This window comes from Leptodactylus fuscus, chromosome 9, assembly GCF_031893055.1.
Source record: "Leptodactylus fuscus isolate aLepFus1 chromosome 9, aLepFus1.hap2, whole genome shotgun sequence".
NCBI classification, from domain to species: Eukaryota; Metazoa; Chordata; class Amphibia; order Anura; family Leptodactylidae; genus Leptodactylus; species Leptodactylus fuscus.
This window is the reverse complement of record NC_134273.1, coordinates 9821214-9846914: the sequence shown is the minus strand read 5'-3', so window position 1 is coordinate 9846914 and position 25701 is coordinate 9821214. Positions and strand designations below refer to the sequence as shown.

Below are 25701 nucleotides of genomic sequence, written 5' to 3'. Positions count from 1 at the left end.
ACTGATACCAGGGGGATACCATGATGGGGGCACTGTGACTGATACCAGGGGGATACCATGGTGGGGGTACTGTGACTGATACCAGGGGGATACCATGATGGGGGCACTGTGACTGATACCAGGGGGATACCATGATGGGGGCACTGTGACTGATACCAGGGGGATAACATGGTGGGGGCACTGTGACTGATACCAGGGGGATACCATGATGGGGGCACTGTGACTGATACCAGGGGGATACCATGATGGGGGCACTGTGACTGATACCAGGGGGATAACATGGTGGGGGCACTGTGACTGATACCAGGGGGATAACATGGTGGGGGCACTGTGACTGATACCAGGGGGATAACATGGTGGGGGCACTGTGACTGATACCAGGGGGATAACATGGTGGGGGCACTGTGACTGATACCAGGGGGATAACATGGTGGGGGCACTGTGACTGATACCAGGGGGATAACATGGTGGGGGCACTGTGACTGATACCAGGGGGATACCATGATGGGGGCACTGTGACTGATACCAGGGGGATACCATGATGGGGGCACTGTGACTGATACCAGGGGGATACCATGGTGGGGGCACTGTGACTGATACCAGGGGGATACCATGATGGGGGCACTGTGACTGATACCAGGGGGATACCATGATGGGGGCACTGTGACTGATACCAGGGGGATAACATGGTGGGGGCACTGTGACTGATACCAGGGGGATAACATGATGGGGGCACTGTGACTGATACCAGGGGGATACCATGATGGGGGCACTGTGACTGATACCAGGGGGATACCATGCTGGGGGTACTGTGACTGATACCATGGTGGGGGGCAGTGTGACTGATACCAGGGGGATACCATGTTGTATACATTGCATATGCAGACAGGGCAGGATACACGTCAGGTATATACACAGACAGGGCGGGATACACGTCAGGTATATACACAGACAGTGCGGGATACACGTCAGGTATATACACAGACAGTGCGGGATACACGTCAGGTATATACACAGACAGTGCGGGATACACCTCAGGTATATACACAGACAGTGCGGGATACACGTCAGGTATATACACAGACAGGGCGGGATACACGTCAGGTATATACACAGACAGGGCGGGATACACCTCAGGTATATACACAGACAGTGCGGGATACACGTCAGGTATATACACAGACAGGGCGGGATACACGTCAGGTATATACACAGACAGGGCGGGATACACGTCAGGTATATACACAGACAGTGCGGGATACACGTCAGGTATATACACAGACAGTGCGGGATACACGTCAGGTATATACACAGACAGTGCGGGATACACCTCAGGTATATACACAGACAGGGCGGGATACACGTCAGGTATATACACAGACAGGGCGGGATACACGTCAGGTATATACACAGACAGGGCGGGATACACGTCAGGTATATACACAGACAGGGCGGGATACACCTCAGGTATATACACAGACAGGGCGGGATACACCTCAGGTATATACACAGACAGGGCGGGATACACGTCAGGTATATACACAGACAGGGCGGGATACACGTCAGGTATATACACAGACAGGGCGGGATACACGTCAGGTATATACACAGACAGGGCGGGATACACGTCAGGTATATACACAGACAGGGCGGGATACACGTCAGGTATATACACAGACAGTGCGGGATACACGTCAGGTATATACACAGACAGGGCGGGATACACCTCAGGTATATACACAGACAGGGCGGGATACACGTCAGGTATATACACAGACAGTGCGGGATACACCTCAGGTATATACACAGACAGTGCGGGATACACGTCAGGTATATACACAGACAGGGCGGGATACACGTCAGGTATATACACAGACAGGGCGGGATACACCTCAGGTATATACACAGACAGGGCGGGATACACGTCAGGTATATACACAGACAGGGCGGGATACACCTCAGGTATATACACAGACAGGGCGGGATACACCTCAGGTATATACACAGACAGGGCGGGATACACCTCAGGTATATACACAGACAGTGCGGGATACACCTCAGGTATATACACAGACAGGGCGGGATACACGTCAGGTATATACACAGACAGGGCGGGATACACGTCAGGTATATACACAGACAGGGCGGGATACACGTCAGGTATATACACAGACAGGGCGGGATACACGTCAGGTATATACACAGACAGTGCGGGATACACCTCAGGTATATACACAGACAGGGAGGGATACACGTCAGGTATATACACAGACAGGGCGGGATACACGTCAGGTATATACACAGACAGGGCGGGATACACGTCAGGTATATACACAGACAGTGCGGGATACACGTCAGGTATATACACAGACAGTGCGGGATACACCTCAGGTATATACACAGACAGGGCGGGATACACGTCAGGTATATACACAGACAGGGCGGGATACACGTCAGGTATATACACAGACAGGGCGGGATACACGTCAGGTATATACACAGACAGGGCGGGATACACCTCAGGTATATACACAGACAGGGCGGGATACACCTCAGGTATATACACAGACAGGGCGGGATACACGTCAGGTATATACACAGACAGGGCGGGATACACGTCAGGTATATACACAGACAGGGCGGGATACACGTCAGGTATATACACAGACAGGGCGGGATACACGTCAGGTATATACACAGACAGGGCGGGATACACGTCAGGTATATACACAGACAGTGCGGGATACACGTCAGGTATATACACAGACAGGGCGGGATACACCTCAGGTATATACACAGACAGGGCGGGATACACGTCAGGTATATACACAGACAGTGCGGGATACACCTCAGGTATATACACAGACAGTGCGGGATACACGTCAGGTATATACACAGACAGGGCGGGATACACGTCAGGTATATACACAGACAGGGCGGGATACACCTCAGGTATATACACAGACAGGGCGGGATACACGTCAGGTATATACACAGACAGGGCGGGATACACCTCAGGTATATACACAGACAGGGCGGGATACACCTCAGGTATATACACAGACAGGGCGGGATACACCTCAGGTATATACACAGACAGTGCGGGATACACCTCAGGTATATACACAGACAGGGCGGGATACACGTCAGGTATATACACAGACAGGGCGGGATACACGTCAGGTATATACACAGACAGGGCGGGATACACGTCAGGTATATACACAGACAGGGCGGGATACACGTCAGGTATATACACAGACAGTGCGGGATACACCTCAGGTATATACACAGACAGGGAGGGATACACGTCAGGTATATACACAGACAGGGCGGGATACACGTCAGGTATATACACAGACAGGGCGGGATACACGTCAGGTATATACACTGACAGTGCAGGATACTCCCGCATTCGCCTCAGGTCTATACACAGACGCCGCCGCCATATTAGTAGCGCTGCTCTCGGGCGCCCTCTAGCGCCTCCTGCCTGCACTGTCAGATCTGGGCGGGCTCCCCGTGTTTGAATTGCCGGGCTCTGCCTGTCATGTCTCGGTTCAGGAGGGGGGGAATGACCGGAGACCCCCGGGCCGGTTTCCGTGACCAGAGGGAGCAGGAGCCGGCCGTACCGCAGGGACTGATCAGGGCGGCCCGGAAGAGTGGACAGCTGAACCTGTCAGGAAGAGGCCTGAGTGAGGGTGAGGGGGCAGGAGGGGAGGTCTGGGGGTGTCCTGGGCAGGAGGGGAGGTCTGGGGGTGTCCGGGGCAGGAGGGGAGGTCTGGGGGTGCCCGGGGCAGGAGGGGAGGTCTGGGGGTGCCCGGGGCAGGAGGGGAGGTCTGGGGGTGCCCGGGGCAGGAGGGGAGGTCTGGGGGTGCCCGGGGCAGGAGGGGAGGTCTGGGGGTGCCGTGGGCAGGAGGGGAGGTCTGGGGGTGTCCGGGGCAGGAGGGGAGGTCTGGGGGTGCTCGGGGCAGGAGGGGAGGTCTGGGGGTGCCCGGGGCAGGTGGGGAGGTCTGAGGGTGCCCGGGGCAGGAGGGGAGGTCTGGGGGTGCCCGGGGCAGGAGGGGAGGTCTGGGGGTGCCCGGGGCAGGAGGGGAGGTCTGGGGGTGCCCGGGGCAGGAGGGGAGGTCTGGGGGTGCCCGGGGCAGGAGGGGAGGTCTGGGGGTGCCCGGGGCAGGAGGGGAGGTCTGGGGGTGCCCGGGGCAGGAGGGGAGGTCTGGGGGTGCTCGGGGCAGGAGGGGAGGTCTGAGGGTGCCGTGGGCAGGAGGGGAGGTCTGGGGGTGCCGTGGGCAGGAGGGGAGGTCTGGGGGTGTCCGGGGCAGGAGGGGAGGTCTGAGGGTGCCGTGGGCAGGAGGGGAGGTCTGGGGGTGTCCGGGGCAGGTGGGGAGGTCTGAGGGTGCCGTGGGCAGGAGGGGAGGTCTGGGGGTGTCCGGGGCAGGAGGGGAGGTCTGAGGGTGTCCGGGGCAGGAGGGGAGGTCTGGGGGTGCTCGGGGCAGGAGGGGAGGTCTGGGGGTGCCCGGGGCAGGTGGGGAGGTCTGAGGGTGCCCGGGGCAGGAGGGGAGGTCTGGGGGTGTCCGGGGCAGGAGGGGAGGTCTGAGGGTGCCCGGGGCAGGAGGGGAGGTCTGGGGGTGCCCGGGGCAGGAGGGGAGGTCTGGGGGTGCCCGGGGCAGGAGGGGAGGTCTGGGGGTGCCCGGGGCAGGAGGAGAGGTCTGGGGGTGCCCGGGGCAGGAGGGGAGGTCTGGGGGTGCCCGGGGCAGGAGGGGAGGTCTGGGGGTGCCCTGGGCAGGAGGGGAGGTCTGGGGGTGCCCTGGGCAGGAGGGGAGGTCTGGGGGTGTCCTGGGCAGGAGGGGAGGTCTGAGGGTGCCCGGGGCAGGAGGGGAGGTCTGAGGGTGCCCGGGGCAGGAGGGGAGGTCTGGGGGTGCCCGGGGCAGGTTTGGAGGCTTCTGCCCCTCCTGACACTAGGACTGTACACATTATATTCACCATAGACTCCTGTAATAAGCGAAGTCCACCCCATGTGACATGTGCGACATTTGGCGACTTTACGAGTGCGCATAGTGACCTATAGACCGTCGCGTCACTTGGGACGTATTCACATAAGTCGACTTTTACCATTTATTAGGTCAGTTACACAGGTAGCCGCCACCATATTGGCGAGGACCGCGGCGACTGCGCGTCTGCCGCCATATTTCACGTACACAGATGTCGTCCGCAAAACCATACAGACGTTAATAGTCCTCTGAAAAGCTGTGGATTTGGGGGCAAAATCACAGTTTGCCCCACGTCCGACATGGACCAGTGAAATCCGCAGTCGTGTGTATGGGGCCATAGAAAAGAACAGGGCAATGTACTAGTTGGTAAAAAACGGACAGCTGACTGAGCAAATCTGCGGTCATGTGCGTGGAGCCATAGCGTTACCGAATTCTCTCTACGTCTATCTCCGCTTCCGTCTATGGCAGCGTTCTGGTAGATAAACCTATTTTATGTTGATTCTCTCTCCTTTTTTCCTTCGGCTTTAGTCCCGGTGAGTGTATGGAGGATAAATGTGGACACCCCCGAGGAGGCGCACTCCAACGTCCAGTTTGACGCTTCGGACCGCTGGTGGGAACAGACGGATCTGCTGAAGCTGTTTCTCTCTTCCAATAAGCTGCAGTCTCTGCCCGATGACCTCAAGCTCCTTCCTGCCCTCGTGGTGCTCGATGTACGTCGTCTCTTCACTACCGGACGCACAAGTCGTGTTACGGCGTCTTCTGTAGAATTCTAGATTCTTGTGCAGTTCACAGGTCGTGTAATTTACCAGCAATCCCTGCCGCGCTTTGAGGTCGCGGACTGTGGGACTGGTATTAAAGGGGTTCTGCAGTCTTCTAACGTTCTGGCACATCGCAAGGGTCGGCCATACACTCACCGGCCACTTTATTAGGTACACCATGCTAGTAACGGGTTGGACCCCCTTTTGCCTTCAGAACTGCCTCAATTCTTCGTGGCATAGATACAACAAGGTGCTGGAAGCATTCCTCAGAGATTTTGGTCCATATTGACATGATGGCATCACACAGTTGCAGTCGCAGATTTGTCGGCTGCACATCCATGATGCGAATCTCCCGTTCCACCACATCCCAAAGATGCTCCTCTATTGGATTGAGATCTGGTGACTGTGGAGGCCATTGGAGTACAGTGAACTCATTGTCATGTTCAAGAAACCAGTCTGAGATGATTCCAGCTTTATGACATGGCATTGCATTATCCTGCTGAAAGTAGCCATCAGATGTTGGGTACATTGTGGTCATAAAGGGATGGACATGGTCAGCAACAATACTCAGGTAGGCTTTGGCGTTGCAACGATGCTCAATTGGTACCAAGGGGCCCAAAGAGTGCCAAGAAAATATTCCCCACACCATGACACCACCACCACCAGCCTGAACCGTTACTGATACAAGGCAGGATGGATCCATGCTTTCATGTTGTTGACGCCAAATTCTGACCCTACCATCCGAATGTCGCAGCAGAAATCGAGACTCATCAGACCAGGCAACGTTTTTCCAATCTTCAATTGTCCAATTTCGATGAGCTTGTGCAAATTGTAGCCTCAGTTTCCTGTTCTTAGCTGAAAGGAGTGGCACCCGGTGTGGTCTTCTGCTGCTGTAGCCCATCTGCCTCTGACGTACTGTGCGGTGTTCAGAGATGCTCTTCTGGCTACCTTGGTTGTAACGGGTGGCTATTTGAGTCACTGTTGCCTTTCTATCAGCTCGAACCAGTCTGGCCATTCTCCTCTGACCTCTGGCATCAACAACGCATTTCCGCCCACAGAACTGCCGCTCACTGGATGTTTTTTTCTTTTTCGGACCATTCTCTGTAAACCCTAGAGATGGTTGTGCGTGAAAATCCCAGTAGATCAGCAGTTTCTGAAATACTCAGACCAGCCCTTCTGGCACCAACAACCATGCCACGTTCAAAGGCACTCAAATCACCTTTCTTCCCCATACTGATGCTCGGTTTGAACTGCAGGAGATTGTCTTGACCATGTCTACATGCCGAAATGCACTGAGTTGCCGCCATGTGATTGGCTGATTAGAAATTAAGTGTTAACGAGCAGTTGGACAGGTGTACCTAATAAAGTGGCCGGTGAGTGTAACGTTATAAATAATAATAATATAAATAATCTAGATCGGTTTCCCATTGAGATGAATGAGAGACAGATTTCAGATGGATCTTGGGGCTGATTTTGAGGCAGAATCTGCTTCATGTTCACCTGTATGAACACGCGCTAAGACTGTCTTCTCATGTAGCAGAGAGGTTTTTGGACTCCCGGGCCTGGGTGCTCTAGCACTACCTCTCATGTAGTTACAGCCCTAATATCAGTTCTTGCTGCATTGGCTAAAGAACTGAGTTTATTTAGGACATGCATGTCAGTAAGTGAAGTAACTCGTGGTCCATAATAGTCAGGTAAGCGTGCTCAGATGTTTGTGGATCAGAGCCACACATGCACCGTCACCTCTCCATTCACATCAGTGGGACCTGCATACATCTCTGAACATGGAGTATCCCTTTAAAGAGGACCTTTCATGGATTTTGGCACAAGCTGTGTTATATACCGCTGGAAACGTCCTTCTCCACAGCAGCGCCTATAGCGCTGTACAGTGTGATCAGGGAGGAACGTCCCCTCCCTCTGCTCACAGTGCTCGTCCATAGACCAGTATTATCAGGAGGGGAGGGGGCGTTCCTCCCCGCTCACACAGCACAGCACGATAGGCGCTGCTGTGGAGAAGTCTGACAGGAACGCCCTTCTGACTGTGAAGAGTTACGGTACTGGGACCGATAGCTCTTTACCCAGGACACAGATCGGGAAAGTCGAAAGTGTGCTGAATTCAACGCACTGTCGGCTTTCCAGCGGTATGTAACACCGCCTGTTCCAAAATCCATGAAAAGTCCTCTGTAACACTCTGTTATTCATAGGTCCATGACAATCTCCTGTCGGAGCTTCCCAGAGCCATTGGAGAGCTGGTGAACCTGCAGAAGCTGAATATCAGGTATATGTAGTAACGGACAGTCTGCTCATTGCTCCTTGTCTGTCATCTATCTATCTATCTCCTATCTATCTATTATCTATCTATCTCCTATCTATCTATCTATTATCTATCTATCTCCTATCTATCTATCTATTATCTATCTATCTCCTATCTATCTCCTATCTATCTATCTATCTATCTATCTATCTATTATCTATCTATCTCCTATCTATCTATCTCTCCTATCTATCTATCTCCTATCTATCTATCCATCCATCCCATATCTATCTATCTCCTATCTATCTCCTATCTATCTCCTATCTATCTATCTATCTATCTATCTAGTATCTATCTATCTCCTATCTATCTCCTATCTATCTATCTATCTATCTATCTATCTATCTATCTATCTATCTATCTCCTGTCTATCTATCTATCTATCTATCTATCTATCTATCTATCATCTCCTATCTATCTATCTATCTATCTATCTATCTATCTATCTATCTATCTATCTATCTATCTCCTATCTATCTATCTATCTATCTCCTATCTATCTATCTATCTATCTATCTATCTCCTATCTATCTATCTATCGCCTATCTATCTATCTACCTATCTATCTATCTATCTATCTATCTATCTATCTATCTATCTATCTCCTATCTATCTATCTATCTATCTCCTGTCTGTCTGTCTCCTATCTCTCTATCACCTTCCTACTGATCTTTTATGTTTTACCCAGTCACAATAAACTGAAGTCACTCCCAGACGAGCTGTCGCAGCTGCAGAACCTCAAGAGCCTTCTCATCCAGCACAACCACTTGGAGGAGATCCCTGACGCACTGGGGCAGCTGTCTGGTCTGGAGGAGCTGGTATGTTCTCTGCAGTAACCCGTAGGTTACTTTCATGTAAAGTGAAGACGTGCCATCACTTTCTGATCAGTGGAGGTCTGACCTCTGAGATCCCCATCGATGCTGAGAATGGTGTGGTCACAGAGCTGCATTTCCTTCACCATTCTTCCCTGCAGAGCAGCGCTCACCCGCCTGCTGTCAATAGAGCTGCAGCCACCACTTTACTTGAATGGGGTCTTGCTGCTATTCCCTGCACAGCGGGTGACCAGGGGACACTACACTGGGGCTGAGGGTCTTTATTCTCAGGCCTGGCAATATGCTGATCTGTAGGCCTTCCATCACATTATAAGATGGCAGTATTCTTTTAAGTATACACTTCCAGAAAACGGGGCAGTATCTCCTATTTCCCATACCTTATACATGTTGATCCTTATGCTACCTGGCAGCAGGCTGTGTGACTCTCCAAAGAGCCTCCTCTCTGCCTCTTAAAGGGATTTTCTGGGTTTCTCAACCTATCCTTAGGATCGCCTGAGTGCTGAGTTTATAGGAAAGGATTGGAACACTACTCAAGCGCCGTGACTTTCGTGGAGTGACATGTAGCCCTATCTTTGTTTTCTCTCCTTCAGACAGATCATCAATGAATGATCGGTGGGGGTCTGTTGCCCAGGATCTCTTCCGATCAGCTGTTTTAAAAGATCGTATCTTCAAATGGCTGATCTGTGGTGGTCCCAAGTATCAGACCCTGCAGACTTATCCTAAACCATATGCCTGGAAAAGCCCTTTAAGTTTCCATACTCCGTGTTATCTCTCCATTCAACAAGAATGGAATCAAAGTGATAACCATGGAGGCAGAGGCAGATTTGGGAAGATTTACCCAGACTGCTGCCAGGAGGGTGGGAAGATTTGCAAGTATGATGGGGTGTTAGCCATTGATGTGATGCTTTATTGTTGGGTTTCTCTTAATGGGTAATCCTTTATTTTTTTTTCTCTCCAATGACAGGATCTTTCCAATAATAGCCTGAAAACCTTTTCAAGATGTCTCGGAGGTCTTACCCAACTCACTCGTCTCAATTTATCGCACAACAAGCTGAAAGCCTTTCCTGCTGAAATCGGCTCCCTGAAAAGTAGGGTTAATATAGGTCTTGCTCTCTCCTGCTTTCTCTTTTGCGCTCGCTCTCTATGTGGGGGGACGAGCCGGATGTCGAGCTCCACGGTCTCCTCTTTGGACGCTTTCCTTGTGTTTTTAGCTGTGTGTTTTGGGTCATTATCCTGTTACAAGACCCAGGACCTGCGGCTGAGGCCAAGCTTTCTGACACTGGGCAGCACATTTCTCTCTAGAATCCCTTGATAGTCTTGAGATTTCCTTGTACCCTGCACAGATTCAAGACACCCTGTGGCAGAGGCAGCAAAGCAGCCCCAGAACATAACAGAGCCTCCTCCATGTGTCACAGTAGGGACAGTCTTCTTTTCAGGATAGGCTTCATTTTTCCGTCTGTGAACATAGAGCCGATGTGCCTTACCAAAAAGTTTGACTTTGTCTCATCTGTCCACAGGACATTCTCAGCTTTGTAGTTTGGTTATTATTGCGTTTGTCAGACTCAAATTATTTCTGTGACCCTTGTGGGTTTTTCTTTCATTAAACAAGGGGACCGACCGTTTTGTCCCCGTTTGTATGCAGCACCGCTGTGCATATAACCCCTTTCATAAGCTTGTTAACTTTTTAGGCTATGGGCACATGACCAGGTCTTTAAAAATGACACACGGACTGGTGTGTATGTGTCCTCTGTGGTTTTCACTGACCCATACATTGAGAATGAATTGACAAAGCCACAAGTACAGGACCTGCCCCGTATTTTGCGGCTCTTCTATTTGACCTGAACACACGGCAGCAAAAACTACGCCCGTGTGTATGGGCCCATTGAAATGTATGGGTCCGTATTTTATCCAATTCGTACGTCAGTCAGACAGAATTTGGCCATTCACCTCTGTGACTCTGCATTCGATTTGGTGCTTTTATAATCCATCTGGTTTTCTAGCTTCCTCTATGGGTGACCCATCGCATCAGACTTCTGTAACTTACTGTTATCTTTGTATAATTCCCGCAGGCCTCAGACAACTGGACTGCACATCCAATCTGCTGGAGGACATGCCGGCCACACTGGGAGGACTGGACTCTCTGGAGCAGCTGTATCTAAGGCAGAACAAGCTGACATTTCTACCTGAACTTCCCGACTGCAAGCTTCTGAAGGTGACGTTCTCGCGCTCCATAATGTATGACATTTAGACTTTGGCATTTTTCATTTATTCATTCCTAAAGACAATCTCCTCTCCGCTCTTCCCCCTCCAGGAGCTGCATGTTGGTAATAACCAGATCAGCACAGTGGGGCCCCAGCACTTGTCACATCTCAGTAGTCTCTGTGTTCTGGAGCTGCGGGATAATAAACTGAAGAGCTTACCCGATGAAATAGCTTTACTCAAAGGGCTGGAGCGGCTGGACTTGTCCAATAATGACCTGGGAAGGTAAGAGATTAAAGGGATCCTATCATTAAAATCACATTTTTTCTCGATCACAAGTAGGAATAGCCTTAAGAAAGGTTATTCTTCTCCTACATTTAGATGTCTTCTCCACGCCACTGTTCGGTTGAAACCCCGTCAGTGTGCAAATGAGTTCTCTTGCAGCACTGGGGGCAGCCCTCAGCGCTCAAACAGCACTGGGGGCGTCTCCAATGCTGTGAGAGAACTCTCCAGTGTTGCCTCCATCTTCTTTAGGAACGGCCTCTCTGCGTGTCTTCTTCTGGAGCTGGGTCCAAACTTCAAGGCCTTGGGCAGCCGACTGCGCATGCCTGAGGCCACAAGAAAAATGGCTATTTACACAGTAAGTAAGCGGCCATTTTCTTGTGGCAGGCAGGCATGCGCAGTCGATTCTGCCCAAGGCCTAGCAGTTTGAACCCAGCTCCGGAAGAAGACGCGTGAAGAGGCCGTTCCTGAAGAAGATGAAGGCGGTGCTGGAGTGTTCTCTCGCAGCATTGGGGACACCCCCAGTGCTGTTTGAGCGCTAGGGACCTCCCCCAGTGCTGCGAGAGAACTCATTTGCATACAGACGAAAACCGGGATTTCTACCGAACGGCGATGCAGAGAAGACCTCTAAAGGTAGGAGAATAATTGCTTTTCTTAAACTATTCCTACATGTGATTGATTTTAATGATGGAATCCCTTTTAAGGGTTGTCCAGATGATAGGCCATCAATTGAAGATCGATGAGGGTCCAACCCCGGGGACTCTCACGGATCAGCTGTTTAAAGCAGCAGCACTCCCTGAGCATCGCTTCTGCTTCACAGGTCATGTGACTTCGTGTTCATTGTTAACAGTTTACAGTTCAGTCCCATTCAAGTGGTTGGAGCCGCAATACCAAGCATAGCCACGACACAATGTACAGCGCTGTGCTTAGTAAGTACTGAAGAGGCCACAGCGCCCACCCAAACGCCGTGGTCTCTTCAGATAGCTGGGGGCTGCTTGAACCCCTGCTTATATTTAAAGGGGTTCTCCATTTTCTGGTATTCATGGCCTATTGTTAGGCCAGGAGCCATGCCACTGTGAGTGTAGGTACCGCAGCATTGCTCCATACACTTTAATGGGACAGCTCTGCTGTACCAAAACTCACCACCATTGTCTGTATGGGTGTCAGACCCCCACATATCTAACATGGATGTCCTGTCCTAAGCATATCACTAGCAGAAACTAGACAACCCCTTTAATTAATGCTCCATCCTAAGGATAGGCCATCAATTATTTAGCCTGAAAAATCCCTTTAAAATAGGCAACATAGAAATAAAACATCAACATACGACAAAAATAAATCTGCAACATGTCAAATTCTCCGACAGGTGTTAACCAGAATGTATGGGGGGAATCTGTTGCAAATTTTGCTAAAATTGCACACAAAATCCCCACATTTTGGACCAGTTTTTCCTGCTACATGTAGACATGGCCCTACTGCAGAAGTGTACATTATATTCAGGGAGGCGGCGGGGGAAGGGGGTTACTGTTGTATATTTTTGCCACTTCCAGAAAGTTGTATGTGTGATTCTTTTCCTCTGTTTCCTTGCAGTCTGCCCAATTCCCTTGCAAATCTTCCCAATTTAAAATCTCTTCAGCTGGAAGGAAATCCCTTGAGGGGTATTAGGAGGGACATTATCAGTGTAAGTAATACTGGAGACTGTCTACAACTGCTGCTTGGGTTTCCATAGTCTGTAGAGGGTTTGTGTTCCTTGTCTAATGATCAGTTTCTTGTCTGGGGAGAGGCGGACGCACTGCCCATAGCTCATATTGAATTTCGTTGTATTTTCTCAGCATATCCCGTTTCAGCATTGGCTGCCTGTTTTTAGACACTTTATTTTTTTCCTATTAAAGTGGTTGTGTTATTTTATGCACTTTCACTACGATGTACAGTGCAGACCAAAAGTTTGGACACACACATTTTCATGACTATGACAATTGTAGATTCACACTGAAGGCATCAAAACTATGAATTATCACATGTGGAATTATATACTTAACCAAAAAGTGTGAAACAACTGACAATCTGTCTTGTATTCTCGGTTCTTCAAAGTAGCCACCTTCTGCTTTGATTCCTGCTTTGCACACTCTTGACATTCTCTTTATGAGCTTTTATGAGGTAGTCACCTGAAATGGTTTTCACTTCACAGTTGTCCCCTGTCAGGTTTAATAAGTGGGTTTTCTTGCCTTATAAATGGAGTTGGGACCATCAGTTGTGTTGTGCAGAAGTCAGGTGGATACACAGCTGATAGTCCTACTGAATAGACTGTTAGAATTTGTATTATGGCAAGAAAAAAGCAGCTAAGTAAAGAAAAACAAGGAGGGGCCATCATTACTTTAAGTAATGAAGGTCAGTCAGTCCAAAAAATTGGGAAAACTTTGAAAGTGTCCCCAAGTGCAGTTGCAAAAACCCTCAAGCGCAACAAAGAAACTGGCTGACGTGAGGAAAGGAAGACCAAGAGTCACCTCTGCTGCGGAGGATAAGGACCACCCCAGGAAAGGAAGACCAAGAGTCACCTCTGCTGCGGAGGATAAGTTCATCCGAGTCACCAGCCTCAGAAATCGCAGGATAACAGCAGCTCAGATTAGAGAGCAGGTCAATGTCACACAGAGGTCTAGCAGCAGACACATCTCTACAACAGCTGGTAAGAGGAGACTTTGTGCAGCCGCCGGCCTTCATGGTAAAATAGCTGCTAGAAAACCACTGTTAAGGACTGGCAACAAGCAGAAGAGACCACAAGGTATGGACATTAGACCAGTGGAAATCTGTGCCAAGGTCTGATGAGTCCAAATTTGAAATCTTTGGTTCCAACCACCGTGTCTTTGTGTGACGCAGAAAAGTTGAACGGATGGAGTCTACATGCCTGGTCCCCACCGTGAAGCATGGAGGAGGAGGTGTGATGGTAATGGGGGTGCCAAGCTGGTGACACTGTTGGGGATTTATACTGAACCAGCATGGCTACCATAGCATCTTGCAGCAGCATGCTATTCCATCCAGTTTGCATTTAGTTGGACCATCACTTATTTTTCAACAGGACAATGACCCCAAACACCTCCAGGTTGTGTAAGGGCTACCTGACCAAGAAGGAGAGTGATGGGGGGCTACACCAGATGATTTGGCCTCCACAGTCACCAGACTTGAACCCAATTGAGTTGGTTTGGGGTGAGCTGGACCACAGAGTGAAGGCAAAAGGGCCAGCAAGTGCTAAGCATCTCTGGGAACTCCTTCAAGACTGTTGGAAGACCATTTCAGGTGACTACCTCATGAAGCTCATCAAGAGAATGCCAAGAGTGTGCAAAGCAGGAATCAAAGCAAAAGGTGACTACTGTGAAGAACCGAGAATATAAGACAGATTTTCACTTGTTTCACACTTTTTGTTTAAGTCTATAATTCCACATGTTACTTCATAGTTTTGATGCCTTCAGTGTGAATCTACAATTGTCATAGTCATGAAAATACAGAAAACTCTTTGAATGAGAAGGTGTGGCCAAACGTTTGGTCTGTACTGTACTTTGGGCTTCTGGACTGGCTTCCGACCCAGGTTGCATGATTGGAGCCCATTCCAGGTTTCTCCATCTCCTCCGCCATTTTCAGAGGTTGTGACCTGTGCCATGGGGGCCGGCAGACTATAGTAAAGCCAGATCCCATAGCACAGGAGACTTAGTGACTGGGGGTCTAATGTGATCATGTGACCTGGGATTGGAACCCGCCGAGAACTCGGTTACATCATGAAAAAGAGGAAGGACATAAAATATGATTTCATGAACAACCCTGTAAACCATGTTTATATCATTCCCTTTATATACTAGCTATATCGTACAGTCCTAAGGCGCACCAGAATGTAACCTGACTTTATTTTTGTATCATTTGTAGAAGGGGACCCAGGAACTACTGAAGTATTTAAGAGGACGACTGCAAGTCCCAGGTACTAAATTCGATTATTCATTCTGTTTTTGAGTCTGACCTTACAATAATCCAAGATCACAACGCACTTTACGCTGGGTTCACACCAGCGCCCGGAGTCTGTTCTGAGCTTTCCGTCTTCTGCATGCAGAAGACGGAAACCTGTCATGCCGAGTCTGGCCGTGAGCGTTTTATGCTCTCCGCCGTGAAACCGTTTTTTTTAAACTGGACACAGAGTACTGCATGTCCGACTCTGTGTCCGTTTAAAAAAAAAACGGTTCGCCGCAGAGAACATAAAACGCTCACGGCCGGACACTTTTTAAACCCATTCAAATGAATGGGTTTGGAAAGATGCCGACAGGTTTCCGTCTCCTGCCTTGTTTTGTGCAGGAAACGGAAACCTGCAGAACTGAGACCGGGCACAGATGTGAACGAGCCCTTAGTAGGAAAGGATCATCGTAAAGCAGTCACGTCAGGTAATGGGGTGTCATACGGTAGGTTTAGAGGTTTTCTGCAGCAAAATCTGCCTGTAGGAAGTGGATTTTACAGCAGAGTTTGCAACGGATTTGCTGACTATTTCACTGAATTCATTGCAAAAGGTGAAATCTGTGGCAAATCCACAAAATGTATGGCCCAAAATTATGTTACCACACGCGCACACACACACACATATATATACACACACACCTGACACCCCTGGAAGACTGAAACTAAGGCAGAATTTTTGCAGCAGAATTCACTGTATAAATTCTGCCTCTCATTGATTTCAATACAAATTCTGCTCAAAGCTCTCATTAAATTGAAGGTGAATAGGAAACGTTTCTGCAAGATTACCGCGATGGATTTAGCATGGTGGGTTCACTTACATTAAATGTGTCCCTCAAGGGGATTTTTCCTACACTGTACTATAGGCAGTATATTTACTCCTGTACCAAGTACAGGCCCGAAATGTGTCGGCAGGGAACTGTAGTAGACCCCCCCCCCCCTTCCCCTTCACTTGAATGAGTGAAAGAGGGTGCAGCCCCTTCATTCTCAGGTTTGGTGGAGGTCTCAGAGATCCAAACTAAAGGCCAGGAGGGGGGAGAAAAAACCTTGTAAAGGGTTGTATACATGGTTTAAAAAACATGGCTGCTTCCAGAAACAGCGCCACACCTGTCCATAGGTTGTATTTAACATTGCAGCTCATCTCTTTTGAAGCGAATATGACTGGCCTGCAATACCGCACACAACCTGCAGGCAGGCGTAGTGCTGTACAATTGTAAGGACACAAATAAAAGAGATCGGTCTTGCTTGTGTTGCAGATCCAAAGTCGGAGCAGGGGGAGGCTCCTGCCGTCACAGCCATGACTATGCCAAGTGACGCTCTTGTGAACACCCATACCATCGCCACATTGAAGACCTTAGATTACAGGTATTGAACGGATTGTTTTTTTTTTTTTGCATGGGTCCAGTTTTTTGTGGCGCTCTAGACTTGGGTTGGGGGAGGAGGATGCCGCTAGTAAGTCATTTATTTTCTCATTCCATACAATGGTAATCTTAGCTTACTCCATATAGTAGAGTCACAAGAGCAATCCTAGTCATTGTAGCAGCGTCGGCCACTGCAGTGTGCGTGGTTTTCACCATACTCTTCCTCCTTCTTCCCCTTTCTTTACTTATTCTACGTTAGAAGTAACTCCGCTTTTCTTTAGGTCTATTTTGCCTCAAAATCCATCCTAAGTTCCCCCTGAAATCCACCTATCCTTCATTTCAATGAATAAAATACTACTTGGTTGGTGTAGATTTTGCAAATTCCGTGACTGACTCTATATATATATATATATATATATATATATATATATATATATATATATATATTATATATATATATATAAATTTATGTATATAGTCAGTGATCTCCAGCACACAGACTTGTGTTGTCAACACTGAACTATATATGTGACCTATATAATATATAGGACCTCTCTTTGGTTGGCAGCTTCCCTTTATTACGTATTGGGTACAGTTCTGTAAATTTGGTAGTGACTAATTTAATGGGACTGAGCTAAAAATTAGGCAGAATTGCTACAAAAAGTGTGGAGCTGCACTCCGTAAGGGAGGAATGGTCTGAGCGCCACATCCTATGGGGATTCTGGAGTTAGACCCCCCCACCTATATGATGCATTATTTCATAGATAGCCGCATACATGCAAACTAAAGTCTTGTACTCTTTCTTTTAGTGACAAACAAGCTCCAGTCATTCCTGACGCCGTCTTCAATGCCATCGGCAGCTCCACCATCACCATTGTAAATTTCAGCAAAAATCAGCTGACGGAGGTCCCTTTAAGGTAAATGACATTGTATGCTGTACTGAGGAAGAGACCGCCATAGCAAGGACATTCTGGGACTGGGACTGCAGGCCGTTAGAGGTCGTCACCCAGCTTTCTCAGAAACAGAAATCCAAAAGAATAGCTTGTTATCACAGACGCAATTGACACAAGGATTTATAGCCACATGGGACAGAATTTTCTTTAAAGAGATTCTATCACTAGAATACCTTTTTTAAACTAAATACACGTAGGAATAGCTTTAAGAAAGGCTATTCTTCTCCTACCTTTAGATGTCTTCCCCGCCCCTCATTGGGTTGAATTCCCGGTTTTCGTCAGTATGCAAATGAGTTCTCTCACAGCACTGGGGGCGGTCCCTAGCGCTCAAACAGCACTGGGGGCGTCCCCAATGCTGCGAGAGAACTCTCCAGCGCCACCTCCATCTTCTTCAGGAACGGCCTCTCTATGCGTCTTCTCCCGGAGCTCGGGGTCAAGCTTCTAGGCCTCGGGCATAGCTGACTGCGCATGCCCGTGGCCACAAGAAAAATGGCCGCTTACACAGTAAGTTAGCGGCCATTTTCTTGTGGCCTCAAATTCCATTCATTTGAGTTTGCTAGGCGGAATCGCCATGATGACACTTTTTTTTTCTGCAGAAAAAGTCTGTCGTTTCAATGGGAGAGTTGGGTGGCATTTGTGAGGCACCTGCAAAAACATTGTGTGAACTTCCCCTCACCGGCCTCTACAGTTTTGTGTCCAACGTACCAGATCTCCGATGACCTTTTCTTTACATCCTTTATTCTAAGACCACGGTCAGTAACCATTAGCACTCCAGCCATCCTGAAACTACAACTCCCAGCATGCTGCATTCCCCTCCTGTGTGTATGCTGGGACTTGTAGTCCTGCCGCAGCTGGAGTTCCGCAGGTTGCCGACTCCTCTTCTAATGGGATCTTTCCAGGAATTCTTTTCAGTTCCCCTCCTCGGCCTCCTCTAGATGAACGCCATTCGTAAACCTCAGCGGTATCGCAAGAATTGGTGAAATATGGAGAATCCAATCCAAATGATATTCTTAGATCTTTACGAGCGCCGGGGGAAGCGGCGGATAATTTCCTGGCACTTTCAGAGTCAAGAGCTCGTCTTATCAAGAGTCCTTGACATGAATTTTAAAGCCTTCCCATTTAGTGTAAAGAGATTCCCGTGTTTTCTCCCGGGTGTCTTTATCCTGCGGGGGGAAGCTTTATAGGCCGCGCTTGTCAGCGTCTTCTGTTTACAAGGGCATGCTCGACTTGGCGGCTGCTTATTATTATTTTTATTTTTTTTCAGAATAAATCTTTCCTCCTTGCATCTTGGGCACACTCATAAATCTGTATTTTTTATGGAAAAGTTGCTTATAAATATTTTAGAGCTGTTTTTTTTGCCGGACTGTGCCTTCCCATTGAAATGAAAGGAAAACCTAAAAGGAATCCTTTGCATAGAGTAGACGTGGGCTGTAGACGTCGGTTAAAAAGCCTCCCATTGATTTCAATGTGTAGCGCCCGTAAGCCGGCACCCATTGAAGTGAATGGGACCTGTTTTGAGCGCTCACACTCTGATACATGTCTGAATACGCGGTGCGTTACTTTCATTGCGGATGATTTGCTGCTTTCTATCAATGACTTGGTATAGACATTCATGTATTGGAGCCAATTCCCACAGTGCGCACCGAATAATACTGAAGGCAATCCAGACATCAAGGCCGCCATTGCTGGAGATTTGGAAAGGCAATGTAAAGAATGAAGGCGACAGATTATATGTAATATTTCCGTGTTATACACAGGATTGTGGAGCTGAAGGATTCGGTCTGTGACGTCAACCTCGGCTTCAATAAAATCCCAACAATTTCACTAAATCTCTGCATGCTGCTGAAAATAACCCACCTAGACATGAGGTAAGTACCGTGATATAGGATGTGCCTTTACGAGCTCCTCGTGTACGAGCAGAAATATATTACTGTCATTCTGTGTATAGATATTAAACCAGGAAGGGATGTTGGAAGATTTCTGGAGTCTGCAAAATTGTGACAGCGCTTGTGAAAATATATAAATATATCTAAATAAATATTTTTTATATATATATATAATATTCTGCCCGCGACTTCGTCTGTGGGTTGGTGTTGGCGCTGAGCCGCTTATATTTAGCCAATTGCTGTTGTGGATGATCCGCCTGCTCCCGTGTCTCAGCTCCGCTACATCGCAGCATATGTGCAGCATACTCAGTTGTATGTACGTCTCTGCATATGGAGAGCGTACTCAGCTGTGCCACAGTGCTGCCTAAGCTCTGCTACATCTGGCCATTTGGATTATAGGGGTGTTCTTATGTCAGTGTCTGAGCAGCTTCTGTGTTGCAAAGGGCTGAATGGATGTTGCTGAAATGTGCCACAGTTCGATCAGCCTGCTCCCGCGTCTCGGCTCTGCTACATCGCTGCATATGCGTAGGATACCCAGCTGTATGTACATGTATACATATGGAGAGCCTATAGAGGTGTGCTATAGCACTGCCTAAGCTCTGCTACATCGGGCAGTTGTGATTACAGGGGTTTTGTTATGTGGCTGTCTGAGCAGCTTCTGTGTTACAAAGGGCTGAACGGATGTTGCTGAAATGTGCCAAAGTTCTCCCCCCTCCCCATCAGAGGCAGAATAACATATTCCCCGTCATACTCACTGAAACTCTACACTCGATATACTCCTCTTGCCCACACACATCCTGCATGTTCTGTAGTCTCCTGATCTTCCATGAGACTCCATTTTCTTCAGGTTTCACACTGTCCAGCTTCATCCTATATAGCTCCGCCCACAAAGTAGTGTGTAGCTCCGCCCACTGACTAGCATGATCCTATCCTAGAATGACTCAAGGACCATGTCATCACAGGTCCTTTAGTGTTGTGTGTACCTAAATTCCTTCACTGCGGTCGTGTAGTGACGTCATTTACCGGGATAAAAAGTAGCCTATGTTTTAATCGGGGTTCCTATCTATGTATGTGGCAAATATCATGCAAATCCGTTCAGCCGTTTTTGCGTGATTGAGGAAGAAACATCCAAACTCACAAACTTTCACATTATAATATTAGTAGGATATATTATAATTTTTTATTATTTATTTATTTTTAATTCCCTTGTTTTTTTCCCCCATTGCAGGAACAACTTGCTTGTGTCTCTCCCCGAGGAGTTGGAGGCGCTGACTCGGCTGCAGTCCATCATCCTTTCTTTTAACAGGTTAGTGAATATTTTCTCCATGTCTCCAGTGTTGTCCCCTACTTACTGTGACCAATCCTCCACCTGACCCCTCTATTTCCTCAGCCCGGTCCCAGCTTCATCAATGACCGTCATGGTCAGCCATAAGGCTATTCGTCTCTTACCTTTAGATGTGATCTCCGCCGTGCCGTTCCTTAGGGCCCCAGCGCTGGAAATGTGATGGGGGCGTCCCCACTGCTGCTGGAGAACAGGCTCCAGCGACGCCTCTCACTGGCAGAGCCAACTGCGCAGGCGTCGGAGGTGACGCCGAAGAAAGACGACAAAAGAAGAGGAGGATCCAGCCGAAGATAGAGGTGTCGCTGGAGCCTGTTCTCGAGCAGCAGTGGGAACGCCCCCATTGCATTTCAGCGCTGGGGCCCGCCCCCATCGCTGCCAGAGAACTAATTTGCATACCAGTAAAAACCGGTATTTCTAAGGAACGGCGCGGCGGAGACCACATCTAAAGGTAAGAGACGAATAGACTTTCTAAAGACTATTCCGACGTCTCATCCACAAAAAAAAAGGGTTTTAATGGTAGAATCCCTTTAAAGGTGCACTATTAAAGGTACGTTCGTCCCCCACCACCACCATGACTAAATGCAGCTCTGCGACCATTACTGGGCTCTGATTCTTCAGCTCGCTCCTCTTAGATCTATGGAGGAGGCAGAGTTTCATCCCATCCATAGAGAACGTTCTACATGTCCAGTATATAGGGATGCAGTGTAGATGACCTCCGACCCTTCCCCAAGTGTCTTTGGTTCCCCGAATCTGCATTTACTATAACGCTAAGGAAACTTCTTTCCTTGAAATTGTTTATCCTTACCAGAACAAAATGTTAAATCGGATTCTCCTCTATATTATTGCAATCGTTCCAGATTTAAGACCTTCCCTGAGGTCCTGTACCGGATCCCTACGCTGGAGACCATACTCATCAGCAGTAACCAGATCGGAGCCATTGACCCTCTGCAGCTAATAAAACTGACCAAAACTCTCCACCTTGGACCTGCAGAACAATGACCTCCTGCAGATCCCGCCCGCCTTGGGAAAACTGTGAGAGTCTTAGGTGAGAGGTCCACGGTTGTCCTGGAGGAAAGAGGTCTCAGCTGCAGCCTATCGCTATAGTAGGCCCTATGGAAAGGATTTGCAGAAATCCTCAGACTCTACCGTCTTCCTAATGACGTTTTCTTGTCCACAGATCACTGAACCTGGATGGAAATCCCTTCCGAAACCCCCGAGCTGCTATTTTAGCCAAAGGGGACGGCGGCCGTGCTGGACTATCTGCGGAGTCGTATCCCCACCTGAGCAGCGTCTGGGGCTCGGTGATGTTGATGTTACCAAGTACCTGTCCTACATGTGTTACTGCCATAGATCATCACCATGTATAGCTAAGGCCACGTTCACATCTGCAGGTTTCATTAGGAAGCCCCTGTCCCAGATTTTGCAAAAATTGCCAAACCTGCTGCACTATTTGATAAGCGGTCCGGCCTCCTAGTGGATATCCTACAGACCTCATTACAAGGAATAGGGCCCATCAGGCGTGTAGGTTTACTCTGGGTGCTGGGATAGCTCATGTTACACTGACCATAGGCCCCCTTTATACTCACCAAGCATCGGTTTGGCGGTGTAACTATAGAATATCCCTGCACTATCCAGTACAGAAGCATCTTGTAACTTACCATGAGGTATACATGAAAGTTCCCAGTAATCATACACTCTGTCACATTATATATAGACATACAACACTGGCTAATCGTTCACTATGCTTTACACATCTTTTTCTAATATTTTTATACTCCATTCACATCCCAAGCTGCATCAAAATACTACTGGCTGCTACTCGCAGCTTGGTGCTAAGAGACTTGATCTCACAATGCACTGCTGTACAGACACTGAACCAGCAGAGGACACCCTGATAAACGTGAGCTCAGGAATGGGAAGCAGGAGAACTCTGACTGCAGCTCTGGTGGTGACTAGAGACGGTGCCATGTTGTAAAGATAGGAAAAGCAAAGTATTTACAGTAATAGTCAATGTGCATGTGCATGGTCCTCATCTCCTCGGGGGGGGGGGGGGGGGTGGGGGGGGGGGGGGGTGGAACAAAGGGTATAATAAGGCTATTTGGGACACGAAACCCCCTGGTCAGTAAGGACATTGACCTGACGGGTTCCCTTTAAGGTTGCGGCAGAAATTGCAGGTTTCTTCTAAAATCCCCAAGTGCCCTTTCCAGCTTTCAGGTGACTTACTTAAAGACCTAGCACAACACTAAATTTGGGAGTAAGAACATTGAGCCCTTCAGAGCTTTGTTATCACTTTGTCCTTCTTTGTAGCCATCAAAGCTCCATCTTCTTATAGAGTCCCAAATCCTCTGCATGGATATAAAATGGAAATCTTATGTCCACCACTAGGGGGAGCCGGTGCTTACACATGCATACAACTCCTTTTAAAGTAATTTATATGCACGAGACTCCCCCTAGTGGTGGCTGTAGGCAGCACGATGCAGCTTAGCATTTACAATCAGATTTGTGTTAGAATGCACCATATACTATTAAAATATAAAAAATTCTAAGGATTCATGGTTTGGAGTAAAGGGATATCTCACTGCTTGGGGTAGCAACCTGGGAGGGTGACTGACATTAAATAGTGTAATAAATAAAATCTATCTGCCATTACAAGTCTCTGTCACTTTCTTATGGAAGTATATATATAAAAAAAACCCTGAAATTTAAAGGGGTATTCCGGCAAAAGTAATGGGGGTGGGGGTCTGACTGCTGCGACCTCTGAGTAAAAGAATGAAGTGCCTGAGGGGTAGTAGAGATGTGCATAGAAAAAAATCAGAAGTTTTCATTCTGGCCACTAGATGTCCCCATAGTGCTTTCACATCTCCATTTACAACCTGCTGCGAAGAGATACACCATTGTGATCGGACCATGACAACGTAGACCCAAAACATAAATAAATCCAATGAGCCACCGACTTGTACAATAAACCGACATTTTATTTTTGTACAATAGACTTTTTTTTAACTTTTTTTTTTTTGTTTGTTTTTTATAGACGTTATTTAAAACACTTGAAAACTTCAAAGCCTTAAAAATGGGCCGGGCTGTACACGGCACAGCAGTGATCTACTCCCTGTATTAGTTTCTATATACAGAAATTTTTTATTGCCCCTCTCCCCAACTCTACAAAGTCACGGCTCCAGTCATTGCTCGGGTCTCTGGAAGTCTCCGCTCCGCCATGTGCAAAATATCCAAACCAGGAAAGTGTAAAATCTAGGTCTATACCCCTCCGCATGGACAGGAAAAGCAGCGTTCAAGTTCAGTCAATTTTTTTTTTCTAGACTTCAAAAACGTGTAATACATTCACAAATTATCGGAGCGGTAAGGCCGCCGCCGCTGTATGTACATCCATACAATGCAAAGTACATTGGTCTGTATTATAATATAGCATTTTTTTTAAAACACTTACAAAAGGACAAATCTTCATGTTTAACCCAAAAGCACAACTTTTTGTAAAAAAAAAAAAAAATATTTTTTTTTTTTTTTAATTTACATTTTTTTTTTTTTTTAAATGTCCCCTGCATCCGTTTTTGGAACATTCTGTACACGTTTATTTTTCTACACCCCCTTGATTTTATATACTATTTTTTTATACGCATAAATTTCAGGTCATCTCCAGTAAATCCCGCTCTGGTCTGGGGTTAATCCCTAATACAAAAGATTTTTTTTTTTTTTTTTTTTTTCTGGGTGTTTTTGTAAAAAAAAAAATAATAATTTTTAATTTTTTTTTAATTTTTTTTTTTTGTTAATGTAAGTCGTAGTTTAAAAAACTCTATTCATTTAAGAGCATTGGACAAAATTTGCTGACAGTGGTCTGTTAGCGCTCTCGTATTGTCGCGAGGACTAGAAGCGGATCTGTAGTTGAAAGGCAGCGGCCGGAGAGATGAAGGACGTTCGCATGGAGATGGTTTTCGGGTGTGCAATGAATAGCAAAGTGGAAGATCGGAAACCTACAGCTTGTATTCTGTTCATACGCTAGGTAGTTTACTAAAGGCTGCTGCTCTCTGTTATCAGCCAGCAGTCGTGTGTTAAAGGGAACCTGTCAGTAGGTTTGAGACTCCTACATGTAAGTAAGTCCTTATAGGCCGGACACTAAACCATGGTTGCAATGGGATATACCAGTGGATTAGGGTCCCCAAATCTACTGACAGGTTCCCTTTAAAGGGGCGCTATCATTAGATTTTCCAGGTTTTAGATAAAACTTTGCCTGAATAGACTTTAAAAAGTGCTATTCAAATGCTGCTAATCGTTTTTAACCCCTCCCCCTCCCGTTTTTCTGAATTACCGTTAAAAAGTATATGTAAATGAGTCCTTCCGTGGGCGTTCCGTGCACCCCCTGCGGTATAGCTTGTTCACGCCCTCTTCTGTTCTTTGACTTCCTCCTCCTTGCAATTCACTGCATCCAGCCCGGCAGTTTCGATCAAAATCTTGCACATGCGCAGTAGCACTCCGTCCGGAGCGCTACTGCGCACGCTCCAGCGCCATTTTCCTGTAGAGAACATCGTGACTGTACTGCGCATGCGTAGCGCGCTAGCGTAGTTCTCAGGGGAACTGAGCATCTCTCTACACAAAAATGGCACGGGAGCGTGCGCAGTAGGGCTCCGGAGGAAGCGCTACTGAGCATGTGCAAAATTTCGATTGAAACCGGTGGGCTGGAAGCGATGAATCGCAAGGAGGAGGGCGTGAACAAGCAGGGGGTGCACGGAACGCCCACCGTGCACAGTCGGACTCATTTACATATACGTTATAACGGTAATTCAGA

General features: G+C 47.8%; 1 protein-coding gene across 1 annotated transcript; it reads left to right on the top strand.

Annotated features, from left to right (window-relative positions):
• The first annotated feature begins 3518 nt into the window (after nt 1-3518).
• LRRC40 (leucine rich repeat containing 40) lies at nt 3519-22940 on the top strand. Its single transcript, XM_075286431.1, is given in 18 exon segments — nt 3519-3698; nt 5517-5698; nt 7951-8024; nt 8749-8878; nt 9858-9981; nt 10963-11105; nt 11205-11377; nt 12965-13055; nt 15287-15338; nt 16618-16726; nt 17532-17639; nt 19433-19543; nt 20790-20867; nt 21761-21871; nt 21873-21930; nt 21932-21948; nt 22081-22135; nt 22137-22940. Coding segments are annotated over 18 exon segments (1818 nt in total). The 5' UTR covers nt 3519-3547; the 3' UTR covers nt 22188-22940.
• The last annotated feature ends 2761 nt before the right edge of the window (nt 22941-25701 follow it).